Raw genomic sequence first — 24,772 nt, 5'->3', positions numbered from 1 at the left:
AAAGACAACTCCGCGGGGACGGGGAGGGGGGTTGAATAGACAGTAGGTACAGCGTGTCCACAAAATAACATTGTGCGGGCACATCCGCGTCTCACACATACAGGGTGTTTAAAAAAGATGGAACCGATTTGAAATCGCGATATCTCTGCAACCACGAACCACCCATGAATGAAACTCTTACCACTTGAAAGGGCGGGGCATAGAGAGGGCGGGGCATAGAGAGGGCGGGGCATAGAGAGGGCGGGGCATAGAGAGGGCGGGGCATAGAGAGGGCGGGGCATAGAGAGGGCGGGGCATAAAGAGGGCAGGGCATAGAGTTGCGGTGCAGCGTGCGTTTCATCGGCGTTTTGGCATTGATCCGCCAATGTCAAAGAGCATGCGTCGTTGGTACCGGCAATGAGGAAACAGGCTGTTTATGTAAGGGGAAGAGCACAGGGTGACCACGCACCTCAGAGGAAAACGTGAGAAGAATTCAAGAGAGTTTTCTGCGTAGCCCGCGCAAGTCCACTCGTCGTGCCAGCCAAGAACTTGCAATCCCTCATACGACTGTCTGGCGTGTGTCGAGGCGACGTTTAATCATGAGGCCGTACCGGTTGCGAATGGTACAGGCTCTTCGTACAGGCGACAAAGGAAAGCGTGTGGAATTTTGTGATGCGATGTTACAGAACATGGAGGATGACGGCTTCTTGCCGCGTTTGATTTTTCGTGATGAAGCAACATTTCATCATAGCGGTAAAGTTAACCGTCACAATGTGCGCATATGGGGATTAGAGAATCCACACGAAACTGTAGAGGATGAGCGTAATTCCCCGAAAGTGAACGTGTTTTGTGCCGTTTCTCAAAGAAAGGTTCATGGCCCTTTCTTTTTCGAGGGAAACACAATTACGGGGCGAGCGAATCTCGAAATGCTGCAGAAATGGATCTTTCCACAACTTGATGAAGATTCCGATGACTTCATTTTTCAGCAAGACGGAGCACCGCCGCATTAGCACCTGCAGGTTCGACGTTTTATAAATGACGCATTGCCTCAACGTTGGATAGGTCGCACGGGATCCCAAGACTTGGCGCTACACTCTTGGCCCCCAAGATCCCCAGACATCACACCCTGCGACTTTTTCTTGTGGGGATACGTCAAAGACCGTGTTTTTGTGCCACCATTAGCGACTAATCTGGATAACCTCAAAAACAGAATCACGGCAGCGGTGACCTCAGTGGAAGAAGACACTTTGAGAGGCGTTTGGGACGAATTCAAACTAACGTCTCGATGTTGTCCGTACAGCAGGTGGAGGGCACATAGAGCATTTATAAAATGGCTAGTAAAACTGGATAACTCATTAAACCGTTCGTAACTTTTTGTGTAATTGTAACATGTTGCCATCGTGAAATATCCTGCTTTGAAATTGGGTCCATCTTTTTGAAACAGCCTATATTTCGGGAGCACGGGGTGGTTAAGAGGACCCCGAAAAACATAGTGACGTTTCGGCTGTGTTCCTCGCTCGCTTTGTTTGTCAACAATAATATCTATATCTATAAAATAAACTAATTGTGAATGATCAATAACGCAAGGTGTCTGTGGGCTAAAGCGGAAGGCGTTTCGTGGTTGTTGGTTTTGTTGAAACAAATCCCCTTCCGTTGACGCGCACACGACGCCGGCAGCACGAGCGGCACACTCGGCAGCCCAATGCCAACGGTGTCGAGGTCTGCTGCTGTGGGCCAAGACGACAGCTGGATATAAGCACACCTGTTGTAAGCACGCAAAACGTCTCTCTCCTCCGAGATGCGGCAAGGGCCTTCGATCGAACTAAACGCCGCCCGAAATTATCATCAACGGCTGCTTTCTTTCGAGCGACGACGTCGGCGAAGAGAAGAAAGAAGCGTGCCGTCGTTGATTAAAAGAAGCACCGTCCTGATACGCCACGCGCCGTTGTACGGCACCGGTGAGCGAGCGAGTGAGTGGGGGGCGGCTGGGGAGAAGAGGCAGAGGGGAGCTTGCGACACTTCCCCTCGCTCCGCGGAGTTCTACTTAATGCCAGCGGCGAGGGGTGCGCATGTATCCAGCTGCTTCTGGGTCGCCCGACAACCCCCCACCCGACCTCCTGAACGAGCCTGCTAATTCGTGGAGACACCGGACCACTGTCACACGGGGAGACACAATTCCGCGTTCTTTGCGAGACGTTTTCTACGTACGTGCGGCGAAACGTTTTTTTTAACGTTTGTGTTTTTGTTGTTTGTTTTTTACCGGATATTTTCATGCAGTTACCGGTAATGCCCGTGTCCCCACGAGGGATCCACTCATTCTCGCGTTCTCAACGCAATCGCGCAGACGCCTGGACGCGCCGACTCGCATCTCCCTCCACCGCGTACCCTCGTTTCACGTTACCGCGTAGCCTCGTACCCCACCCGCATACATGCGCCCCCGCCTTTGCTCACGTACCCACGTGGCCCACCGTACACCGCCGTGGACAGCACTGATATGTGCGGCGACGCCGCTGCTATACAAGGGAGAGATCACACACCACCGTGGCCACAACAAACAAAAAATTGTACATCCGTGTGGTCAAGAGCACCGCGAGAGAGAGCTATACATATGAACAAATAAAAACAAAAAAACCTCAAATCACAAAACATTTGACGACGACGACGACAACGCACACGACACGGGGCCGTCATGGAATGTCTGCCACCGTTCCAGAGATGCCCTAACTAAACCGGCGGGACAAGTGTGTGTGTGTGTGTGTATACTTGATGTGGTGTGCCGGGTGTGGAAATATCTTCCGGGTCGACGGTGGAATCGAGTAGGCGGTAGGCGGTATACGTAAACAAGCAGCCGCAGCCATAACAAGCGGAATACTGGATGCGCTGCGCCGGATCGAGAAATAATTACGGCGCCGTCGGCAAACTGGAATGGGTGGCACGCTGCTCGTGGCCACGGCCACGGCGAGCGGTTTATACTAGATGTGGTGTGCCGGGTGTGAAATATTTTCCAGGCCACTGGTAGAATGAAATAGGTGACGCGCGTGATGAGCAGCTACAGACGCCGAAGAGGTATACTGGATGTGGTGTGCCGGGTAGCCACGGCCATTTAAACGCACTGAGATGTGAGCATGGAGCATGCCGATAAATAACCCGGGCACTGCCCCGTCTTGCCAGCATGCAAAGCACATTGTAGTCAATAGCCTCATGATCAGCTGTGCAACGTGAAAAACACCCACACGTACATAACTTACCATCTACACATATATATACACGTATATATATATATATTTACGCGTATATATGAATGTAGAAATAAATGAACAATGAATACAAAAAAATTGGGCAAACCAATTTTCTGACCGACAAACCACCGTGATATTTGCGGGGAGAACCGGCAAAATAACCGGCTGGAAGCGGAACAATGGGCGGGATCAACGCCGCACCGCGTCGCACCGCGCTCGCGGATCTCACCGCACGCGGCGCGGGCCCCCCAACGATGGGGGAGGGGGGCAGCACCAAGATGGGTCACAGTGAGTAACGCGGGCACCGATGGACGTAGCGCCACCCACACCGCCTCCATGTGTGTCGACCGACACCGTGAAATGCCACCCGACGCTTCACTACGACGACGACGCCAACGTGGTTCCGCCGACCGTCACCACGACAAATGGGGGGGGGGGGGGGGGGGGGGGCACGCGTGGTACGATGCGCGGTGACACGCGGGGGCCAGGGTTCTCCGGCAACGACGTCATTACGCAAAAATTCCGCCCCCCCCCCGACCACCACCCTCGTCTACCCACCATCCCCCCTGCCCACCCCTCCTCTGCCCACTACCCGCCACTCCTACCCACAATGCATCAACGGCAGTTAAAACGACCGAATATCGCGGCACGTTGATGACCGTGACGCGGCGCCGCGAACGCAGTGCAGCGAGATGCCACCGTTGGCACTGCTCTACGGCGCAGCACGTGCACGCTCCCCGCCTTCACCAACCCACGTGCACGCTCCCCGCCTTCACCAGGGGCGGTGTGTGGGGGGGGTAGGACGTCACCCGGGAGCAGATCGGACTAAGCGGCTGTGGAAAAGGAAGCGCCAGCCGCGCGGCCGCTCGTCGATGGGGGAGAGCGGGCGGCGGGGGAGCTGGTGGCGTTGATGGCGTGGTGGGTTAAGATTTAAAGTCTCAACCACCGCATTGCATGCAGTTGCCCCTCCGAACAGGAGTTCCTTGCTACAGCGCCGAGGGAGCCCAGGTTAAGATCCCGCGCATCTCGTACGGTACGGGAACCCGCGTCTTGTTTCCAGGAGAGAGTGGGCGAATCATTTACATCAGTGTCGGATGATCAGCATCACACACGACATGCGGTGTGTGAGTGTTTGTTTTTAAACAGTATATAAAATATCAGTTTTTTTCACATTTAAATAGCTTTTGTTCGTTTTTACTACGGAAGGTAAAATAAATACAAGGCCGCACATAAATTAATTAAAACGTCGTGAAATTTGTCGCCTGCCGATTTATAAAACGTTGCAGATAAACTCACCGATCAACTTTGGAATTTCAAAACAGTTCTGGATTACTTTGTAATCTTATTGCAAAGCTAACGACTCCGGCATTACATCGCTGCCTTTCTCACTGCCACTATAAGTTTCATTTTTGGGATTTCCAATCAATCATACGACTTGGCTTGACGTTATCTCACGAAATAAAAATGTCTATGCGTCTTCTTGGTTCTTTCGGTCACGTAGAAGGGAAGTAATAAAATAATAAAAATAAAACATAATAAAATAATTCTCACGACGTTTCGGCCACAACGCAAGCAGCCGTCCTCAGGTGAAAACCAGGTCTGTCGAGGCGACAGCGTCTGAATGAAACAGCACACGTGCTTGGAGCATATATATACTCGATTAGCTGAGCCTTCTTATCACGGAGCGTGTTGAAGGATCTCAAAGTTACGTGGAATCCCTCCCCGTAGAGGCGGTTAAATTTCGATGTAAAGCTTTTGTGACTGCAGGGATTCATCTTCTTGGTTCTTTCGGTAAAGTCACGTAGAAGGGAAGTAATAAAATAATAAAAATAAAACATAATAAAATAATTCTCACGACGTTTCGGCCACAACGCAAGCAGCCGTCCTCAGGTGAAAACCAGGTCTGTCGAGGCGACAGCGTCTGAATGAAACAGCACACGAGCTTGGAGCATATAAAAATGTCCATGCGATCGCTCGCCGGGGATTTTTGATCATAAGGTCCCGCAAATTGACGAGGCGGCGCTTTGGCACGGCTCATCTTCACAGTTCAGTCACACCGATGTTTTAAGACGACATAATCCATCGACAATAATTCAATTCACTCGGCGACCAAACGCCTGGGCTCGGTGATGGGGGGTAATCAGGCGATATGGATCGTTTCACACTCAAATTGTAATTGGCACAATTTTCTATTTTAAAATTTTTTGCAAAGGACCGCACATTACCCCGTATTGTGAACAAAAATAATGAGTTTTTACCCTTTCTGGCAATAAAACAGGAGGTGTTAACATGTTCAAACACCAAATAACCGCAGCACTAGTGGTGGATATGCAAACAAACATGCTCTGTTCAGTGGGAGTGGGCTAACCAGTTTCACAGACAATGCCATATATAATTATCAGACCGTGTTATGTTTGCATGTTCAACACAAGTACTGTGTGGCTAATGCAGTAACATGATTCCTTGCAAAACGGTATCTGTGTGCAAGAGCACAGAAGGGTGGTCAACACATCTACGCCTCTATGTAAGGAAGGAAACAGTAAGACTTCTGAACAAATCTGGCTGTCGCCTGATGAAGCTGGTTGTAATTACTGGCGAAAAGTCGTACTCAGATTGTAAATGTTGTGGCTTGCCTCTCCAACACACCGGTTAGTGCTGTACTAGTGACGAATTGGCCACGTTCTGTTTACGTGACAGCCCTTACTAGTTGGCTGTGTCGGGTGGTGGCGGGTTTTAACGACACATTTATATATTTACGCGATCTAACCCAAAAAAACCCTATTATGGTTATTTTGGTTGTTATTTGTAATGCAAACATTGACAGCGTTCAAGCGCAGACCAGAAGAGGCTGGTCCAGGGTCAATGGCAGTACAAAGACAAACCCCCATTATATATTTACGTGATCTAACCCAAAAACCTCTATTATGGATGATATTGGTGGCGAAAGCCTACGTGTTAAACCAACAAATACTGCTAAGTTTTTTTTTTCAAACGGCGCATTAACGCTACGAGCCGCGTCATCGTCCCTTTGCGAACGAGCCGCGGGCATGCCGGCGGCGGAGGGGGATTGCTCGGGGAGAAGTTTCGATTGCCGTGGGTTTCAGTTGTTTTTTTGCCTTTTGAGAGTTCAAACAAAACGGTCTTCGTATTCACATCGTCGTCCGTAACAATATACACAAGTGCTAAACCGAACGCACCACCTCCACAGCAACAACAATAATTATTGTTCTTCAGAGTTTGGTCTTTTAAAAACTAGTATTCGACATAAAACAGTTACCCAGAATTCCGCACGGGCTACACAAATCCAAAAAGTGTCTTCTGCAACGACATTCCCAAACCGAATAAAAAAAATTATAAACCCAGAGAATGGGGAGCGCGCAAAGCGACGCGCGCAGCTTTGCACGGAGAGTAAACATCGCTAGCGGGCACGCAGCCCGGGCGAGCGTGGCGACGCTGGCAAGTGTGGCGACAACGAGGACGAGTGGCGAGCGAGCGCGCGCAGACACTGGGTCATTCCGCGTGCCACGCTCGCGCTCGTCAAGGAGGATGCCGTGATCGCAGCCGCTGCTGCTTGTCGAGATGGGCAGCAGCAGAGACCTCTCACCCGCACACCCCCCCCCCCGCGCCCTGCCCACCCCCCACCTCTGCCCCCCCCCTGCCAGCGTAAATATAAACCCGGCGAAACGAACCGCGGCCGCACGCAAGCCGACGCACTGCCGCCGAGACGCAGCGGAGCTCGCCCAGACCCTGAACCACGCCGCGCTAGACTCAACGACAGCAACAAAAAAGATTGGAGCGGAGACACTAAACAAAGTAGAAATAAAACAACATCTCCCACTCCCCCCCCGGGTACGAAAGGGAATAAACGTTACCTCCGATCGCGGCTGCAGCAATGCCCCTTGCGTGTTGTTTTACGTTTTGTTTTTTTAAGTTCGAGTTTGGAGAGCGATGAGTGGAGCGCGACCGCACGCTTCGCTCTGGTGGTCGTCTCACCGCCGCCGCCGCCGTCACCGCCACCACCGCCGTCACCGCCACCGCCCGACGACAAGTGGGCGCGGCCGAGGCGCCCTCGGGCCTCTTAGCAGATCTTGGTGATGGTGACGCTGCCCTTGATCTTGAGCGTGTTGATGAGCGACACCGACTGCACGCGGTGGCAGAAGTCGAAGATGAGGTGTCCGTCGATGCTCACCTTGAAGCGCTGGTGCTCGCACGCGATCTCCAGCTGGCGGGGGACAGGGGGGGGCGACGGGACACGGCGGGTCACAGTCGGCGCGTTCTCATTGTTGTTTGTAATGTTATTTTAGTCTTAGCCTTTTGGCATCATCTGGTCGAACACCATATGAGACTAGGCTCTAAAGAAAGCTGTCTCTGGTGTGGACCAATCAGTTTCAAGGACAATGCATAAATTATCAGAGCATTGTTTGTTTGCATTTGACTGCAAGTATTGTGGTTAATGTAAACATGATTCCTTGCAAAAGGTGTCAGTTTTGTTGCCTGAAAAAAGGGGAAAACTCTATTAGTTATTTTAGTTGTTTGTAATGTTATTTTGGTTGTTGTTGTTGTTGTTTGTACAGTAGAACCTCTGGTCAAGAACGCTTCTGACCACGACCAAATCGGGTTCCGACCAAAAATTTCACAACATTTTGGAATCTGGTCACGAACACAAACTCGGGTGACGATCAAACACGGCCGCGTCCGATTTCCCCTTCCGCGCCATTTTTTTTTGTAAGCGCCAAATTTCCTGTTGTTTGTTTGCAAACAAATAACAGCGACCCATAAAATTCCTAGTAAGATATTAATTTTGTGAGTGTAGTCATACCCCTCCCCCCCTCATTCAAGCCGTAATTTAGAGAGCGAAAGCGCCGAGTACGTAAATCGCCAACATAAGAACCCATTAATCTCTTCTCACATCATTCATACGATGATGATGCGGTGAAGTAAACGTTCACACGATATTACGGTGAATGCTTCCAAAAACAATACTGTACCCAAATATTACTGTTAACTTACTTTCAATAGAAACATGAATTGCTCGTACGAATATTCTCTCTCTCTCTCTCTCAGAATCGACCGACTGATGTAGCAGACGAAACAATCATCTTGTTGAACGATTCTAAACCTTGACGCGGCAATGTAAGTTTTCTCTGTTGTTCAAGGTTTTCTCAGTGTTATTCAATGTTTTAACATTAAGTTTATTATTACACTGTGAATTCTATGACATAATTAACTATTTTTGTGCTTAAAAATAAAAAAAACAATATTTATATACAGTTTGTAGGAGTCTGGAACGGATTAATCGTATTTACATACAATCCAATGGGGAAATTAGGTTCGAGTCACGACCAAATTGGGTTGCGACTAAAGTTATGGAACGAATTATGGTCGTGACCAGAGGTTCTACTGTAACGTTATTTTAGTTTAACACGAAGGCTTTCTCAACCGATAACATCCATAAGCGTTTGTTTGGGGTTAGATTGCGTAAATACATAAATGTGCCCTTACTAGTTGGCTGTGTCGGGCGGTGGCGGGTTTTAACAACAAATTTATATATGAACGCGATCTAACCCGAAAAACCTCTATTATGTCTTCTTGGTTCTTTCGGTAAAGTCACGTAGAATGGAAATAATAAAATAATAAAAATAAAACATAATAAAATAATTCTCCTCCCTCCAAACTTAAATAGATGCTCCAAGCCTAGGACGTGTCATTCAGACTCTGTCTTATCGACAGACCTGTTCTTCACCTGAGGACGGCTGCTTGCGTTGTGGCCGAAACGTCGTGAGAATTATTAAATGTTTTATTTTTATTATTTTATTATTTCCATTCTACGTGACTTTACCGAAAGAACCAAGAAGATGAATCCCTGCAGTCACGAAAGCTTTAAATCGAAATTTAACCTCTATTATGGTTATTTTGGTTGTTATTTGTAAAGCAAACATTGACAGCGTTCAAGCGCAGACCAGAAGAGGCTGGTTCAGGGTCAATGGCAGTACAAAGACAAACTCCTGTATAGCCTTGAACGGACTGGTGGGGCAAGTGCTGTTAGCGAGCAGCACCTATGAAGGCCGGTACGGCACACGAGGGGGTGGGTGACCAGCACCACGCCCGGCCGCCTTTGTCTCCCCAGTGTCGGCAACGTTTACACATCGCACCAGGTCCTTATTTGAGGCTGAGTCGACCTAGGGGAGGCCCAGGACCGGTTCAGATATATAATCATCACTGGTGTTGGCCGTGAGCGGTGAATCGAACCCGGGTCGCCGGGCTAGTAGCACAGCGCGCTAACCACTACACTACCAGCTCGGGACAAAGATCCCCCGTATAGCCTTAACAGACTGTAGGGGCAAGTGCTGTTAGCGAGCACCTATAACGGCCGGCACGGCACACGAGGGGGTGGGTGGCCAATACCACGCCTTTGTCTCCCAAGTGGCGATGTTTACACATCGCACCAGGTACTCATTTGAGGCTAAGTCGACCTAGGGGAGGCCCAGGACCGGTTCAGATAATCGTCACTGGGTGTTGACCGTGAGCCAGGTTCATAGCGCAGCGTAGCGCTAACCGCTACACCACAGCTCCCGACAGCTTGGGACGGACACACATACACACACACACACACGCGCGACCTCCACCTGACCAGCACCTAACGTCCACCACCAACATCTTCACCACTACCAACAACCGCGGACCGGCACCACCTCGAGCATTACGCGAACGCCATCACGGGCTGCTGCGGCGCCCCGGGTGCCAGCCTCGCCGACCGCACCGGGCTCGGTGCGACGCGGAGAGGGGGGACTGACCCGGAAGGGCTGGTCCAGCGTGAAAGGGAAGTAAGGCAGCGTAGACTCCTCCTTGCCCCAGGAGCCGGACAGCATGGTGTTCCTGAGGATGGCGCGCGGGCCGAACAGCGCCGCCATGTTGAACGCCACGTCGGCCGTGGTCCAGTCGCCGCACGTCAGGCTCACCGTGAAGCTGCTCACTCGCACAAACACAAACACCCCGCCCAGGGTGGCATCAGCAGACCGCTGGGCGAGCGCCGTTGGCAGGGGCCGATAAAGGTCGCGACGGATTCATGAGGGAGGGCGTGGGTGGTCCAGCACCGCGCCCGGCCGCCTTTGTCTCTCCGGTTGGCGATGTTTACACGTCGCACTAGGCGCTCATTTGAGGCCGAGTCGACCTAGGGGACGCCCATGTCCGGTTCAGATAATCGTCACCACGAGCGGGAATGGAACTCGGGTCTCAGGGTTCGTAGCGCAGCGCGCTAACCGCTACACTACCGCGCCCCACATACGCACGCAACAACATCAATTAATCATAACTCATCATCACCAACGCCATCGTCGATCTCTTCTCCCTCAAAACTCCAACAATAATAACATTGCTCAATTCCGTGACACGTTATTCACTCTCATCCATTACAACTCTCACCCTGCTCTTTCGTTGTTGGCGTTTCGGCAAAGCGTGACTTAAAAAAAACCCAAAATCGAACAGAAAAAAAACCAAACTACGCAACCCATCCCGCTCGCCCGCCCGGCACCTGTCTGGATTCTTGTCCACGATGCCCATGATGGTGATCTTCATGCCCACGCGCAGGCCGTTCTTTATGTTGCCGGAGAACGGCACGGCCTGCGAGCGGAGACACGCGCGGGGTTACGTCACACGGGGCGCCGACGGGGTCACGGCGCCCGGCCAACAAAGGAAAAGATCCCCCTCCCCCCCTCCACCGTGTAGCCTTAACGGACTGTTGTGGTGAGTGCTGTGAGCGAGTAGAGCCTATGAAGGCCCGCCCGGCCGCCTTTGTCTCTCCGGTGGCGATTGACTCTGACCGGGCAAGAGGCACAGTATAGAAGCTCACGGAGAGAGAACAGATCCGAGCAGCTGACGAAGGAAGAAGAGTCGGAGCGACATTGTCCACCACGACATGGGAGCTTCTGAACATTGGCCGCTCGCTGGCGCGATGATCTGATTAGCGGCACGGGAGAGTGCGCGCAGTCTCCCCGCCGTGTCAACGTGCGGTCGCAGAGTCTGCGGCGCGGTTAATGGAACGCAGGCAGAGGCTCAATTAAAGTGAGAGCACAACGCTCGCCCGCCCGCCCGCTTGCCCGCTCGCCTGACAGCACTAATGAGCCAATGGCCGGGCACAGCTGGGCCAAATTCGCCAAATTCACTTTCCATCTCCCAGAATTCCATGCCTAGAAGCGGGGCTCGGCAAAAACCGCTGCAAATCGCCGTTAATTAGTGCCAGGCAGGCGACGCTCCCGCCGGAGTGGCGGCCGAGGGAGGGAGGACGAAGCGGCGGCGTTCAACCAGCAGCGGATGGATCACGGCCGATGACGACGGCGATGGGAGCGATTAAATCGACTCGTGCTCAGTAGCCACGCAGGTCGACCCATCGCGGCAGGGTTCCTCGAGAGACAGCGACGGCTCGGGGGGGGGGGGGCGGGCGGCCTCCATCCAGCACACAGCCGCGTTAACATGACGCTTCCCCCCCTGAGCCAGACGCCGCGGGCCCCCCCCCACTCGCCCCCCCCCGGAGTTAATTACACACGCGGCCGAGCCCGACCGAGACAAGCAATTAGGGAGACCAAAACCTCGTTCCGATAACGACCCCTTTAAAAGGCCGGTGCACAACGGCTGCGGCTGTGTGGGCACATTACTAAATTGCACGGCTGTGTAAAAAAAAAAAACGCGTGTGTGTAAAAAGCGGGGAGCGGTGGCGTTGCGGTTAGCACGCTGCGCTACGAACCTGGCGACCTGGGTTCGATTCCCGCTCGCGGCCAACACCCAGTGACGATTATCTGAACCGTTCTTCCCCTTAGGCCGGCTACCCCTAGTCGACTAAGCCTCAAATGAGTACCTGTTGCCGCGTGACAAACATTACCACGAAGGAGAGAAAAGGCGGGCGGGCGTGGCGTTGGCCACCCACTCCCTCGTGTGCCGAAACCAGCTTTCATAGGTGCTCGCCAACAGCACTTGCCTAAAGTCTGTTGAGGCTACACGGGGAATCTTTGTCTTTGTTTTGTAAAAGCTAAAGGGGCGATCCTGAAAGTTATTTACTTTGCCTGACCACTCAACAGCTGGTGGAAGGGTCTCCCCACTGGAGGCGCAGCACTTGAGGGCATGTTGGCCTCCTCTTCCATGCTGACCAGACGTCTTCTTGGAAGAGGTGTGCGAGCACCCACACCTTACCCCCACTGCACACGGACCTGCCCATCGCAGACTCGCCGTGGTGCAGAGGTCTCAAACGGGTTTTGATTCCTTACCCGTACCCGGCCGCACCAGGGTCGCAAACGGGTACCCGATTGCGACCTCTGGGATGAAGCCATGTTGCAGGCGTGGGTGGGATGATTCTAGGAACTTGAATTGTGAGAAGAGACAAGACGTTGGGAAATGAATGACAAACGGTTACTCACCAGTGACTCACGGCCTACCCGTACCCGGCCACACCAGGGTCGCAAACGGGTACCCGGCCGGGTACGGGTAGCCGGTTATCGGGTAGGGTACGGGTATCGGGTACCTGATTGCGACCTCTGCCGTGGTGTCCTTATTTACGGGAGAGGGGCAACGTTATCAAGCGCGCACCGTCATTTCAACCGCCGGGCCGGGGGGGGGGGGCAATGAGAATGGAACGGGCGACCTCTGGGTGGCAAAGTCAAGCGTGCTGCTGACCGTTACGCCACCGCTGCGCGCGCGATGGAAAAAAAAAGTTCCGCTCGAGAAAGTAATTTCTCAATCGGATGAAACCAGACGATGCAGCGGCGGCGGCGGTCTGAACCGAGCGCCTATCATCGCAATGACAAAACGTCCCGCCCTCCCCTCTCGCAAACATTGACGCAAGAGGTGAACAGGCTATATATGTATTATATAAATCGCCCTTAGTGAAGGGCATGTGTGTGTGCGCGTGTGACAATGCTGCGTTACAAGCGTGCGGTTTAGGAAAGGCCGCTAATTTGATTTGTAAAGGATTTGGGTTTCGCCGCGGGAGAAGGGAGCGGGAATGCCGGGGGGTGGGCGCTCGGATGGCCCTGACGCTCGGGGGAGGGGGTGGGGGGTGGGTGATGGGGGGGGTGGGGGGGAGATCACCCACCTTCGACACGCGGGGTGGTCACGACACGGTCACACATTTACTGTGTTTTGCGAGGTGTAAAGTAAATAGCCCAAACAATAACTGGAACCAAAATGTGTTAGGATGCCTGCCAAACTCAAAGACAGTCTAGTTAAAACAAAACAAAAATTCCTAATGTTAAAGACATCGGTTTGTGGATTCCGAGTCTGCACGACGGAATGCTCTTCGGTGGCCGCTCCAATCATTTGCGGAACCTCATGCGCAGCGCCATCGCCGCACGGAGCGTACGAGCAGCGGGCCCCAAGCCTGGCTCGGCAGAAGCCTCCCGAGTCGCGGCTGGAAATCGTCGCTCGCCGCGTGCCACGCGCGCTCGATGGCACGGCTACGCACTCGCGGCGAAGAGATTCCCGACGGCGCCCGACGCGGAATCCATCCGCCAGCTAACGCCGAGCGCGACTCAACGAGCGCGCCGAGCACCAACTCCGTTGGCAAGTCACGTGAACGATTGATCGGCCCGGCGCACCCAGCTGCAGAGAGCGGGGATGGCGCATGGGGCTAATCGCATTGCGAGGAACATGATGTGACTTGAATGAACAATTGATTTTTTAAAGGACCGTTAAGAAAAAAAAAACAATTATCATATTTTTTACTGGAAAATGAGGTACCAATGGTGTAAATGCTTACCCCGAGCTCTCATACTCTGATGGTGCATTGTCTTTGAGTTGTGCGCTTTTTGGCGTCATATGGTCCAACCCATGTGAGACTAGGCTCTAAGGAAAGCTGTCTCGGGTGTGGACCAATCAACTTCAAGGACAGTGCATACATTATCAGAGTTATGTTTTTTGTTTGCATTATGACTGCAGGTATTGTGGTCTATGCAAACATGACTCCTCGTAAAAAAGGTGTCAGTTTTGTTGCCAGATAAAAGGGTAAAAAAATCAATTATCAGGACCGTTAAGGTTAACAAACAAACAAAACAACCCACCTCCGGCAACATTCTCAACTGCGTGACGACACACGTTTTCGTGGACAGCCCTCTGGCCAATTTGTCACCGGATTCGGGATGTGTGGGTCTTGGGAGTTATTTGACCAAAACGTTACCGCGCTAGAGCCAGTGCGGGCCGGCGAATGAATGAAGACGTGGCGGCATGGAAGTGTAGAGGAGTAAAATGGGGACGTGACGTCATACGCGCTGTGAGGTGCGATGACGTCATGTCACCTAGGGGTGCTAAAGGGGGGCCCAGGTTGAAGGGAGCTGGGGAGAGAGCCAGGGGTAGAGCTGAAGAAGCGTCTGTAGTTACGGAGTTAGGAGTTCAACAATCGAAAAAATGTCACGAGTACATCCCAACGCGCCACCGCGTACGGGCAGCCAGGAAGTAAACGGAGCTTGCAGGGTTAACAACGGTCAGAGCTTGGGCGGTAAAAAAGCCAAGTTAGAGAGGTGAGTTTTCAAGAAATATCTCTAACGACGAATGTTGCTGCATTGCCATTGCCTACTCACCACGTAGGCCCGCAAGCCACCTACGGCAAGCCGCTATGGGCATGGCGGTTACCTATCCGGGCACAATCAAGGTTTACTCAGATTGTAAATGCGGTGGGGGGTTCACTCGCCAACACACCGGTGGTGCTGTACTAGCAACAAACTGGCACGTTCCGTTTACGTGACAAACCTCACTAATTGGCTGTGTCGGGTGGTGACAGGTTTAACGACACATTTATATTTCTCTTCTTCTTGGTTCTTTCGGTAAAGTCACGTAGAAGCGAAATAATAAAATAATAAAAATAAAACATAATAAAAGTCACGTAGAAGGGAAATAATAAAATAATAAAAATAAAACATAATAAAATAATTCTCACGACGTTTTGGCCACAACGCAAGCAGCCGTCCTCAGGTGAAGAACAGGTCTGTCGGAAAGACAGCGTCTGAATGAAACACCACCAGGCTTGGAGCGTATATTTAACATTTATATTTACGCGATCTAACCCAAATAAAACCTACATAGCGGTGAAACGTATATTCGACCCACGCTCGGGCGGGCGCGTGACACGTGTCGCTGTGTGTGTGTCAGAGGTCGCAACCGGGTACCCGATACCCGTACCCTACCCGATACCCGGCTACCCGTACCCGGCCGGGTACGGGTACCCGTTTGCGACCCTGGTGCGGCCGGGTACTGGTACGGGTAAGGAATCAAAACCCGTTTGCGACCTCTGGTGTGTGTGCGTGCGCATGCGGACATGTGTTTTGCGTCAAGTGGCAGACTGCACCCACCAGAATGCTTGCACTGTGCTCCTTATTGTCGTGGTTTTCAGACTGCAGAGAGAGGGGAGGGGGGCACACGGGTGAAGAGAGAAAGTGGAAGGAAACGTCATTAGCCGACGCGCCACGCAAACACACGCACGGGGGGGGACCTCACACGAGAGGGCAATTCACTTGCGCGTTGCACAACAAAGGGGGCACGCTGCCGTGGTGTGTGACAAGGGCTCGGCACGCCGGCGGACTTGCAAGAGAGAGGTCGCCGGGCCGGTGCGATCTCCCGGCGCGGCAGTTGGAACGGTGCAGGTTTCCTAAGTCCCTCCGTCTCTGCGCAGCCGGAAGTATACATGGGTACACCGGCGGTTAGTCCATTGGCAGGTCAGACGTGATGGGGAAAAGGGGTGGGCACACCTACCTCTTACGAGACGTCTAGCCAGTGTGGAAGAGTAGGCCGAATACCATGTGGAGGGGGGCTCTCTAGACCTCCCTCGAGTGGTGGTTTGTCCGCCAGCAGTGGCGTGAGCGAGCTTTTGCAGGGCTGCCCCTTTAACTATGTTACTCGCAACGTGCTGACGGAGTTGGCAGTAGAAAGGGTTGACAAAGTTTGGTTTTTCATTGCCAAGTGGCAAATTGATCGGGGGGGGGGGGGCGGCAATGCGCTACGGACAACCCCAACAAAGATGGGCACGCAGGGGGGGGGAGAGAGGATCGGTGGGAACTACATCACAGCATGAGCGTCGGAGTTTGGTTGCGATTGGTGCAATCTAAACACGGCACCATCACACGCGGATATCTGCTTTACCCGGCTCAATGTCCCCGTGCGTTCACAACGTAGCGGAGTGATCAAAAGGATAAACGGCCTACGGAATCCCGAAATGCACGACGATTGGCAAGAATGGGTACAAACTGTGTGTTAACAGTTTAAAAAACAGGAATAAAACTTAATGACCCCATTTCGGAAGACCATGATGAGAGCATCATTTGGTGGACCTTGCGGTGAAGCGGTGGCTTTGTACGACGCCGTGGCGTGGGATTGTATACGGGCCAACAGTGTGGCTTGATAGAACTGCACACATGTTTTATTGGCACAATTTTAAACAAACCTGTCAACCCCCCTTATCAGCGCCTACCTTATTAAAGACCAATTTAGACCTTATTGGTCACCCCGTGCCCCTTCTAAATCTCAACGTTCATCCTACAGTCCCGTCACAAAGGCGAAACACAAACAAATAAACAACATTTATGTTACTAAACAAAAACAGTTTTATGCATTAATTTTGATCATGGGTGTCATGCTGTGATCTTGCATGCTGCTGCTGCTTGCTTGATATAAAAGCTGTCCCACGACTTTTTTTATTCGGCCATATGATGTTTTGTTACTACCCGCATTGAAACGGCTGTACGCCGTATGGACCTGAAAACTCAATTTCCCTGGTACAAGACTTCAGCGTAAACCATGTGGGCTGACGGGTATGAAGGCTAAATGGTCAGTTTGTGGTGTCCGCTGCTGACAATTATTAATTCCCACGTACATTTGGATAATTGCGATTTCACTGGTGCACTATTTTATTTTCCCACATTTAGAATTAAAAAATTAACCCGTAAAAACAAAGTTTTTCACTATAAATCCTTTATATGCGTGGCATCGGTTTTATTTTATTATTGATTTCTGTTTTTCTTGAGTAAGAGTTTCATTTTTATCACATTGGTATTTTAAATTAAATATGAAAAAAACAATTTTCCTAAAAAGTGGAAAATTTTGGAAAAAAATTTTCACGAAAATAAATTGTCACGCACAACGAGTCTGTGTGCAAAATGTCAGCTCGATTGGATCACGGGAAGTGGGTTAAAAAAACGACCGAAAGATTTGCACGGTCGTAAGCGCGCAAGCGCGCAAGCAAGTGAACTTAATATAAAGGATTTAAAAAGACCAACGTCTATGTTCAGCCACGTGACGCGTCACGTTTTTTTCTTGTTTTTAAAGTGGATATTTAATCCCAGCCGGCAGTGGCGTAAGATTCTCCGAAATATATAAAAGCCCGCGCTGTGATCTAATCGTCCGGAACGACCCGGGCTAAAATTCAAGAGAGGATTAGAGTACATTTTGAGCAGCCATGAGATTCATTACAACCCAGGAAGAACCAAAGCAACACATTTCACACACGTGACATACACGGGCTTTTCGATTGTCTTTCGTACAAAAAACATTTTCAATTGACAATATTTGGATAATTTTTAAAGGCGCCCCCTGGCGAGATTTTTTTTCACAAATCTATGTTTTATATAACGAGCTTAATTCGTAACAGATGAGCGGTCCAATGTACGGATGGCTCTTTATAGTTAATCCACTGCTGGATGAATGGCTCGACAAGCCGTGCCACCGCACGGAACAGAATGTGGGGTTAGCGAGCTCTCTGGCCGGGCAATTGAATCCTAGTAGAGACGGGGGGGGGGGGGGGTGTGTACGATGCAGTGCGCTAACCACTGCGCCACTGCTCCACCTCGGGTACGCACTGGAGGCGAGCGAACACAACAGTGGGAACGCGAGAGCGCGTGCGACCATTGGAACAAAAACGCAATCAACGACGCCGTCTTCTGATTTGTACCGGAGGATTGCGGACAAAAGGAAAAGCTGGCCGCGGAAAAACAGCTGCGATGGTTGTGTAACAGAATTGCGACTCGCTCCCCCCCCTCTCTAGGAATGGAATGGTGAGCGAGGTGAGCGTGGTGAGCGTGGTGAGCGTGGTGAGTGAGGTGAGCGAGGTGAGTGAGGTGAGCGAGGTGAGCGAGGTGAGCGTGGTGAGCGTGGTGAGTGAGGTGAGCGAGGTGAGCGAGGTGAGCGTGGTGAGCGAGGTGAGCGAGGTGAGTGAGGTGAGCGAGGTGAGCGTGGTGAGCGAGGTGAGCGTGGTGAGCGAGGTGAGCGAGGTGAGCGAGGTGAGCGAGGTGAGCGTGGTGAGCGTGGTGAGTGAGGTGAGCGAGGTGAGCGAGGTGAGTGAGGTGAGTGAGGTGAGCGTGGTGAGTGAGGTGAGCGAGGTGAGTGAGGTGAGCGTGGTGAGCGAGGTGAGCGAGGTGAGTGAGGTGAGCGTGGTGAGCGAGGTGAGTGAGGTGAGCGTGGTGAGCGAGGTGAGTGAGGTGAGTGAGGTGAGCGAGGTGAGTGAGGTGAGCGAGGTGAGTGAGGTGAGCGAGGTGAGCGTGGTGAGCGAGGTGAGCGAGGTGAGCGAGGTGAGCGAGGTGAGCGTGGTGAGCGAGGTGAGCGAGGTGAGCGAGGTGAGTGAGGTGAGCGTGGTGAGCGTGGTGAGCGAGGTGAGCGAGGTGAGTGAGGTGAGCGTGGTGAGCGAGGTGAGTGAGGTGAGTGAGGTGAGCGTGGTGAGCGAGGTGAGTGAGGTGAGCGTGGTGAGCGAGGTGAGTGAGGTGAGTGAGGTGAGCGTGGTGAGCGAGGTGAGTGAGGTGAGTGAGGTGAGCGAGGTGAGCGAGGTGAGTGAGGTGAGCGAGGTGAGCGAGGTGAGCGAGGTGAGCGAGGTGAGCGAGGTGAGCGTGGTGAGTGAGGTGAGCGAGGCGAGCGAGGTGAGTGAGGTGAGCGAGGTGAGTGAGGTGAGCGTGGTGAGCGAGGTGAGTGAGGTGAGCGTGGTGAGCGTGGTGAGCGAGGTGAGTGAGGTGAGCGTGGTGAGTGAGGTGAGCGTGGTGAGTGAGGTGAGCGTGGTGAGCGAGGTGAGTGAGGTGAGCGAGGTGAGTGAGGTGAGCGTGGTGAGCGAGGTGAGTGAGGTGAGCGTGGTGAGTGAGGTGAGCGTGGTGAGTGAGGTGAGTGAGGTGAGCGAGGTGAGTGAGGTGAGCGTGGTGAGCGTGGTGAGTGAGGTGAGTGAGGCGAGCGTGGTGAGTGAGGTGAGCGTGGTGAGTGAGGTGAGCGTGGTGAGCGAGGTGAGTGAGGTGAGCGAGGTGAGTGAGGTGAGCGTGGTGAGCGAGGTGAGTGAGGTGAGCGAGGTGAGCGTGGTGAGCGAGGTGAGTGAGGTGAGTGAGGTGAGTGAGGTGAGTGAGGTGAGCGAGGTGAGCGAGGTGAGTGAGGTGAGCGTGGTGAGTGAGGTGAGCGAGGTGAGCGAGGTGAGTGAGGTGAGTGAGGTGAGCGAGGTGAGTGAGGTGAGCGAGGTGAGCGAGGTGAGTGAGGTGAGTGAGGTGAGCGTGGTGAGCGAGGTGAGTGAGGTGAGCGAGGTGAGTGAGGTGAGCGTGGTGAGCGAGGTGAGCGAGGTGAGTGAGGTGAGCGAGGTGAGTGAGGTGAGTGAGGTGAGCGAGGTGAGTGAGGTGAGCGTGGTGAGTGAGGTGAGCGAGGTGAGTGAGGTGAGTGAGGTGAGCGAGGTGAGCGAGGTGAGCGTGGTGAGCGAGGTGAGCGTGGTGAGCGAGGTGAGCGTGGTGAGCGAGGTGAGCGTGGTGAGCGAGGTGAGCGAGGTGAGCGTGGTGAGCGTGGTGAGCGAGGTGAGCGTGGTGAGCGTGGTGAGCGAGGTGAGCGTGGTGAGCGAGGTGAGCGTGGTGAGCGTGGTGAGCGAGGTGAGCGTGGTGAGCGTGGTGAGCGAGGTGAGCAAGGTGAGCGTGGTGAGCGTGGTGAGCGAGGTGAGCGTGGTGAGCGTGGTGAGCGAGGTGAGCGTGGTGAGCGAGGTGAGCGAGGTGAGCGAGGTGAGCGAGGTGAGCGTGGTGAGCGAGGTGAGCGAGGTGAGCGTGGTGAGCGAGGTGAGTGAGGTGAGTGAGGTGAGCGAGGTGAGCGAGGTGAGCGAGGTGAGCGTGGTGAGCGAGGTGAGCGTGGTGAGCGAGGTGAGCGAGGTGAGCGTGGTGAGCGTGGTGAGCGAGGTGAGCAAGGTGAGCGTGGTGAGCGTGGTGAGCGAGGTGAGCGTGGTGAGCGTGGTGAGCGAGGTGAGCGTGGTGAGCGAGGTGAGCGAGGTGAGCGAGGTGAGCGAGGTGAGCGTGGTGAGCGAGGTGAGTGAGGTGAGCGAGGTGAGCGAGGTGAGCGAGGTGAGCGTGGTGAGCGAGGTGAGTGAGGTGAGCGTGGTGAGCGTGGTGAGCGAGGTGAGCGTGGTGAGCGAGGTGAGCGAGGTGAGCGAGGTGAGCGAGGTGAGCGTGGTGAGCGAGGTGAGCGAGGTGAGTGAGGTGAGCGAGGTGAGCGTGGTGAGCGTGGTGAGCGAGGTGAGCGAGGTGAGTGAGGTGAGCGAGGTGAGCGTGGTGAGCGTGGTGAGCGTGGTGAGCGTGGTGAGTGAGGTGAGCGAGGTGAGTGAGGTGAGCGTGGTGAGCGAGGTGAGCGAGGTGAGCGTGGTGAGCGAGGTGAGTGAGGTGAGCGAGGTGAGCGTGGTGAGCGTGGTGAGCGAGGTGAGCGAGGTGAGCGTGGTGAGCGAGGTGAGGGATGGTGAGCGAGGTGAGTGAGGTGAGCGAGGTGAGCGAGGTGAGCGTGGTGAGCGAGGTGAGCGAGGTGAGCGAGGTGAGGGATGGTGAGCGAGGTGAGCGAGGTGAGCGTGGTGAGCGAGGTGAGCGAGGTGAGCGTGGTGAGCGAGGTGAGCGTGGTGAGCGAGGTGAGCGAGGTGAGCGTGGTGAGCGTGGTGAGCGAGGTGAGCAAGGTGAGCGTGGTGAGCGTGGTGAGCGAGGTGAGCGTGGTGAGCGTGGTGAGCGAGGTGAGCGTGGTGAGCGAGGTGAGCGAGGTGAGCGAGGTGAGCGAGGTGAGCGTGGTGAGCGAGGTGAGTGAGGTGAGCGAGGTGAGCGTGGTGAGCGAGGTGAGGGATGGTGAGCGAGGTGAGCGTGGTGAGCGTGGTGAGCGAGGTGAGCGAGGTGAGCGTGGTGAGCGAGGTGAGGGATGGTGAGCGAGGTGAGCGAGGTGAGGGATGGTGAGCGTGGTGAGCGAGGTGAGCGAGGTGAGCGAGGTGAGGGATGGTGAGCGAGGTGAGCGAGGTGAGGGATGGTGAGCGTGGTGAGCGAGGTGAGCGAGGTGAGGGATGGTGAGCGTGGTGAGCGAGGTGAGCGTGGTGAGCGAGGTGAGGGATGGTGAGCGTGGTGAGCGAGGTGAGCGAGGTGAGGGATGGTGAGCGAGGTGAGCGTGGTGAGCTAGGTGAGCGAGGTGAGTGCAGAGGATCTCGTGATTGTTGAGGCTGAATCAGCAAAGAGAAGCACGGAGCACTGAATGGGTGTCATGATAAGGGGACTCACAATAAAGACAAAGATGCCTCGTATAGCTCTCAGCAGACTGTTGGGGGCAAGTGCTGTTAGCGAGTAGCACCTATGAAGGCCGGCACGGTACACGAGGGGGTGGGTGGCCAATACCACTCCCGGCCGCCTTTGTCTCCCCAGTGGCAATGTTTACACATCGCGCCAGGTACTCATTTGAGGCCGAGTAGACCTCGGGGAGGGCCCCCAAAGCACACATTCATACACACACACACTTACACACCTACCCATACTCACACACACTTACACACCTACCCATACACACACACGCTTACACACCTACCCATACACACACACGCTTACACACCTGCCCATACACACACACGCTTACACACCTACCCATACACACACACGCTTACACACCTACCCATACACACACACGCTTACACACCTACCCATACACACACACGCTTACACACCTACCCATACACACACACACGCTTACACACCTACCCATACACACATAACAAAAACACCACGCATAACAAAAACAAACATCACCACCCGTGTAGTATTACCGGCTGCTATGAAAAAAGGGTTCCATCGGAGAACACCTTTCAGAGGCTACGCGGCACACACACCCAGAGACACGTACAGAGCCTTCACAGCCTGTTGGGACAAATTCCGTGGCACGCGCATACACACACGGACTCGCGCACAATAACACAAAGGTCCCCCGTATAGCCTGAACAGACTGTTGGGACAAGTGCTGTTAGCGAGAAGCACCTATGAAGGCCGCCGGCACGGCGCACGAGGGGGTGGGTGGCCAGCACCACGCCCGGCCGCCTTTGTCTCCCCAGTGGCGATGTTTACACACCGCACCAGGTACCCATTTGAGGCCGAGTCGACCTAGAGGAGGCCGAGTCGACCTAGAGGAGGCCCAGGACTGGCTCAATTAATCGTCACCGGTGTTGGCCGTGAGCGGGAATCGAACCCGCGTCGCCAGTTTCGTAGCGCAGCGTAGCGCTAACCACGACACTACCGCCACCCACAACAGCAACACAAACACACGCACAACAACGTATTCCTGGAAAGGTGGTTGTCAGCGAGCACCTATTAAGGCCGGACGCGGCGCACGAGGTGGTGGTGATGTGGCCGAGCAGCACGCTCATTGGCCTCGGGACCGTTTCAGATTCGCAGTGGCTGGGAATGGAACTCAGGTGGCCGGGTTCGTATCGCGATGCATGCACTAACCACTGCCCCACCGCTCCCTCGCACACACTCGAACGCACGCCGAGAAGACGACATGCGGAGGGCGCACGCACCGCTGCCATATCCCAGCGCGCGCACAGCGAGAGACGCCTCCATCCATCATTCAACACCGACCCACGTTCGGCCTACACATCTACCGGGCCTAGTAGCGCCCTTCTCGGTAGGGCTGCTAGGCAAGGGAGGTAACCCCGAGGCGGGCCGGTCGCATGCGAGGAGCGCAGCGTGTGGCGCCCAGAAATCTCGGGGGAACGCGGCCCGAGCCGCGGCGGAGAGGGGGCCGCGAGAGACGCGCCCCGCCGGGTAGAGCTTCTCCCCAACTCACGTTGTTGGCCATCGCGAACGAGCGAAGCGCCGCTCCGGATCCCGCACAGATCGGCAACGCGAAAAAAAAATGGGTCGTCAGCGCGCGCGTGACGTCAGCGCGTTCGTACGCGCTGACGTCACCACGCAGCCGCCGTCAAGCAATGGCAGAGCGCCCGTGCTCGGCGTAGGTGGTGGGGGGCACGGGGCTGAACGGCGTGCGTCGTGGTGACGTCATGACGCACAGCCGCAACGCGCCGTGGGAGGGGGTTGTGGTTGCGGTGTGTGTATGTGTGTACGTGCCTGTGTGTGTGTCAGTGTGTGTGTGTATATAGTAAGGAGCGGTAGTTTAGGGGTTAGAGCGCTGCGCAACGAACCTGGCCACCCTGGTTCGATTCCCGGCTAACTGCCAACATCGGTAACGATTATCTGAACCGGTCCTGGGCCTCTCCTAGGTTGACTCAGCCTCAAATGAGATACCTGGTGCGGTGTGTAAACATCGTCACTGGGGAGACAAAGGCGGCCGGGCGTGGTGTTGGCCACCCACTTTCTCGCGTGCCGTGCCGGCCTTCATAGGTGCTCGCTAACAGCCCTTGCCCCAACAGTATGCTAAGGCTATACGGGGGATCTTTGTCTTTGTGTGTGTATGTATATGTCCCTGGGTATTTTGTGCCACTGAACACTTCAACCCTCTCAGCTCCCCCATTGGTGATGAAGTGGTTGTAGAGAGAGTGGAGAGTTTCCCCATACCTGGGCAGTCTGTTGATGACCTGCTCCGGTTTGACAGCAGAGGTCTCGCTCAAAATCAGTCGAGCGGCATTACCTTTTCATCGGCTGCGTAACGCTGTGTGGAAGCTACCTGGTCTGTCGCTCCGCACGAAGCTTCGGGTCTTCTCGGCCACGGTCATGTCCTTCTTTCTCTATGCTTGCGAAACGCGGAACCCCCTAATGGAGCACCTTCGCCGGTTAGAAACATTCAGGCCGGCATTCCTACGATCCATCCTGGGTTTAACCTGCAGGCTGGATTGTGTGAGGAGCTCACAAATCCTTGAAAGATCTGGACACATTCCCATCGGTGAGCTCCTCCGGCAGGCAAGGCTGCGTTGGCTGGGTCATGTAGCCCGCATGCCCAGCCACCGCATGCCCACGCAGCTTCTGTTTGGCCGCACAGAGGGGGCTAAACGGGCGCAGCACGGGCTAGAGAAGAGATGGAACTGATGTGGTACAGGAGGACGTGGAGCACACGACTGGTACCAGCGGTGTCAAGATCGGCATCTATGAAGGAGGCTCGTGAAGGACGCTGCTACTGGGCAGTTCGAGGCAGTCGCCCTCCAGCAATGGAGGGGCAGAGGAGCGACGCTCACAACAACGAGCGGAGGGCCGGCCGGCTAAGATGCAGCAAGTTGGCACAGTAGAAGGTACAGGTGGTGCATCTGCAGGTCATCTCAGTCAGCCGACCCATGGTTCCTGCTGGGTCTGCCCCGAGACCTTCTACTAGTAGCGAGCCTTCGACAATTCGCGTGCCCTCAACGTGCA

The 24,772-nt window shown here is 54.1% G+C and overlaps 1 protein-coding gene across 2 annotated transcripts; it reads right to left on the bottom strand.

Annotated features, from left to right (window-relative positions):
- Positions 1 to 6,874: 6,874 nt before the first annotated feature.
- On the bottom strand, positions 6,875 to 23,323 carry LOC144948994 (galectin-related protein-like). 2 transcript variants are annotated; one of them, XM_078878777.1, is made up of 6 exons: positions 23,259 to 23,315; positions 15,782 to 15,859; positions 15,548 to 15,589; positions 10,750 to 10,838; positions 10,013 to 10,184; positions 6,875 to 7,440 (listed from the first exon to the last, which is right to left on the bottom strand). In XM_078878777.1, the coding sequence occupies exons 1-6, from the start codon at positions 23,268 to 23,270 to the stop codon at positions 7,297 to 7,299; spliced, it is 537 nt and encodes a 178-aa protein (XP_078734903.1). In that variant the 5' UTR covers positions 23,271 to 23,315; the 3' UTR covers positions 6,875 to 7,296. The 2 variants fall into 2 exon arrangements, with proteins under 2 accessions (XP_078734903.1, XP_078734904.1); XM_078878778.1 differs by lacking the exon at positions 15,782 to 15,859 and having other exon boundaries at positions 23,259 to 23,323.
- Between the last annotated feature and the right edge of the window lie 1,449 nt (positions 23,324 to 24,772).

The sequence above is a fragment of the Lampetra fluviatilis genome, chromosome 52 (assembly GCF_964198595.1).
Source record: "Lampetra fluviatilis chromosome 52, kcLamFluv1.1, whole genome shotgun sequence".
NCBI lineage: Eukaryota > Metazoa > Chordata > Hyperoartia > Petromyzontiformes > Petromyzontidae > Lampetra > Lampetra fluviatilis.
Note: the sequence above shows the minus strand (reverse complement) of the source record. Positions and strands in the feature narration are given on the sequence as shown.

What these genes read in the sequence shown, in the direction of transcription:
- LOC144948994 (XM_078878777.1), bottom strand. An exon ending in AGCACAGTGCAAGCATTCTG is followed by an intron (nt 10,839 to 15,547) that starts GTGGGTGCAGTC and finishes CTCCGCTCGCAG; the next exon opens with GCCGTGCCGTTCTCCGGCAA. An exon ending in GTGGACAAGAATCCAGACAG is followed by an intron (nt 10,185 to 10,749) that starts GTGCCGGGCGGG and finishes GCGAGTGAGCAG; the next exon opens with CTTCACGGTGAGCCTGACGT.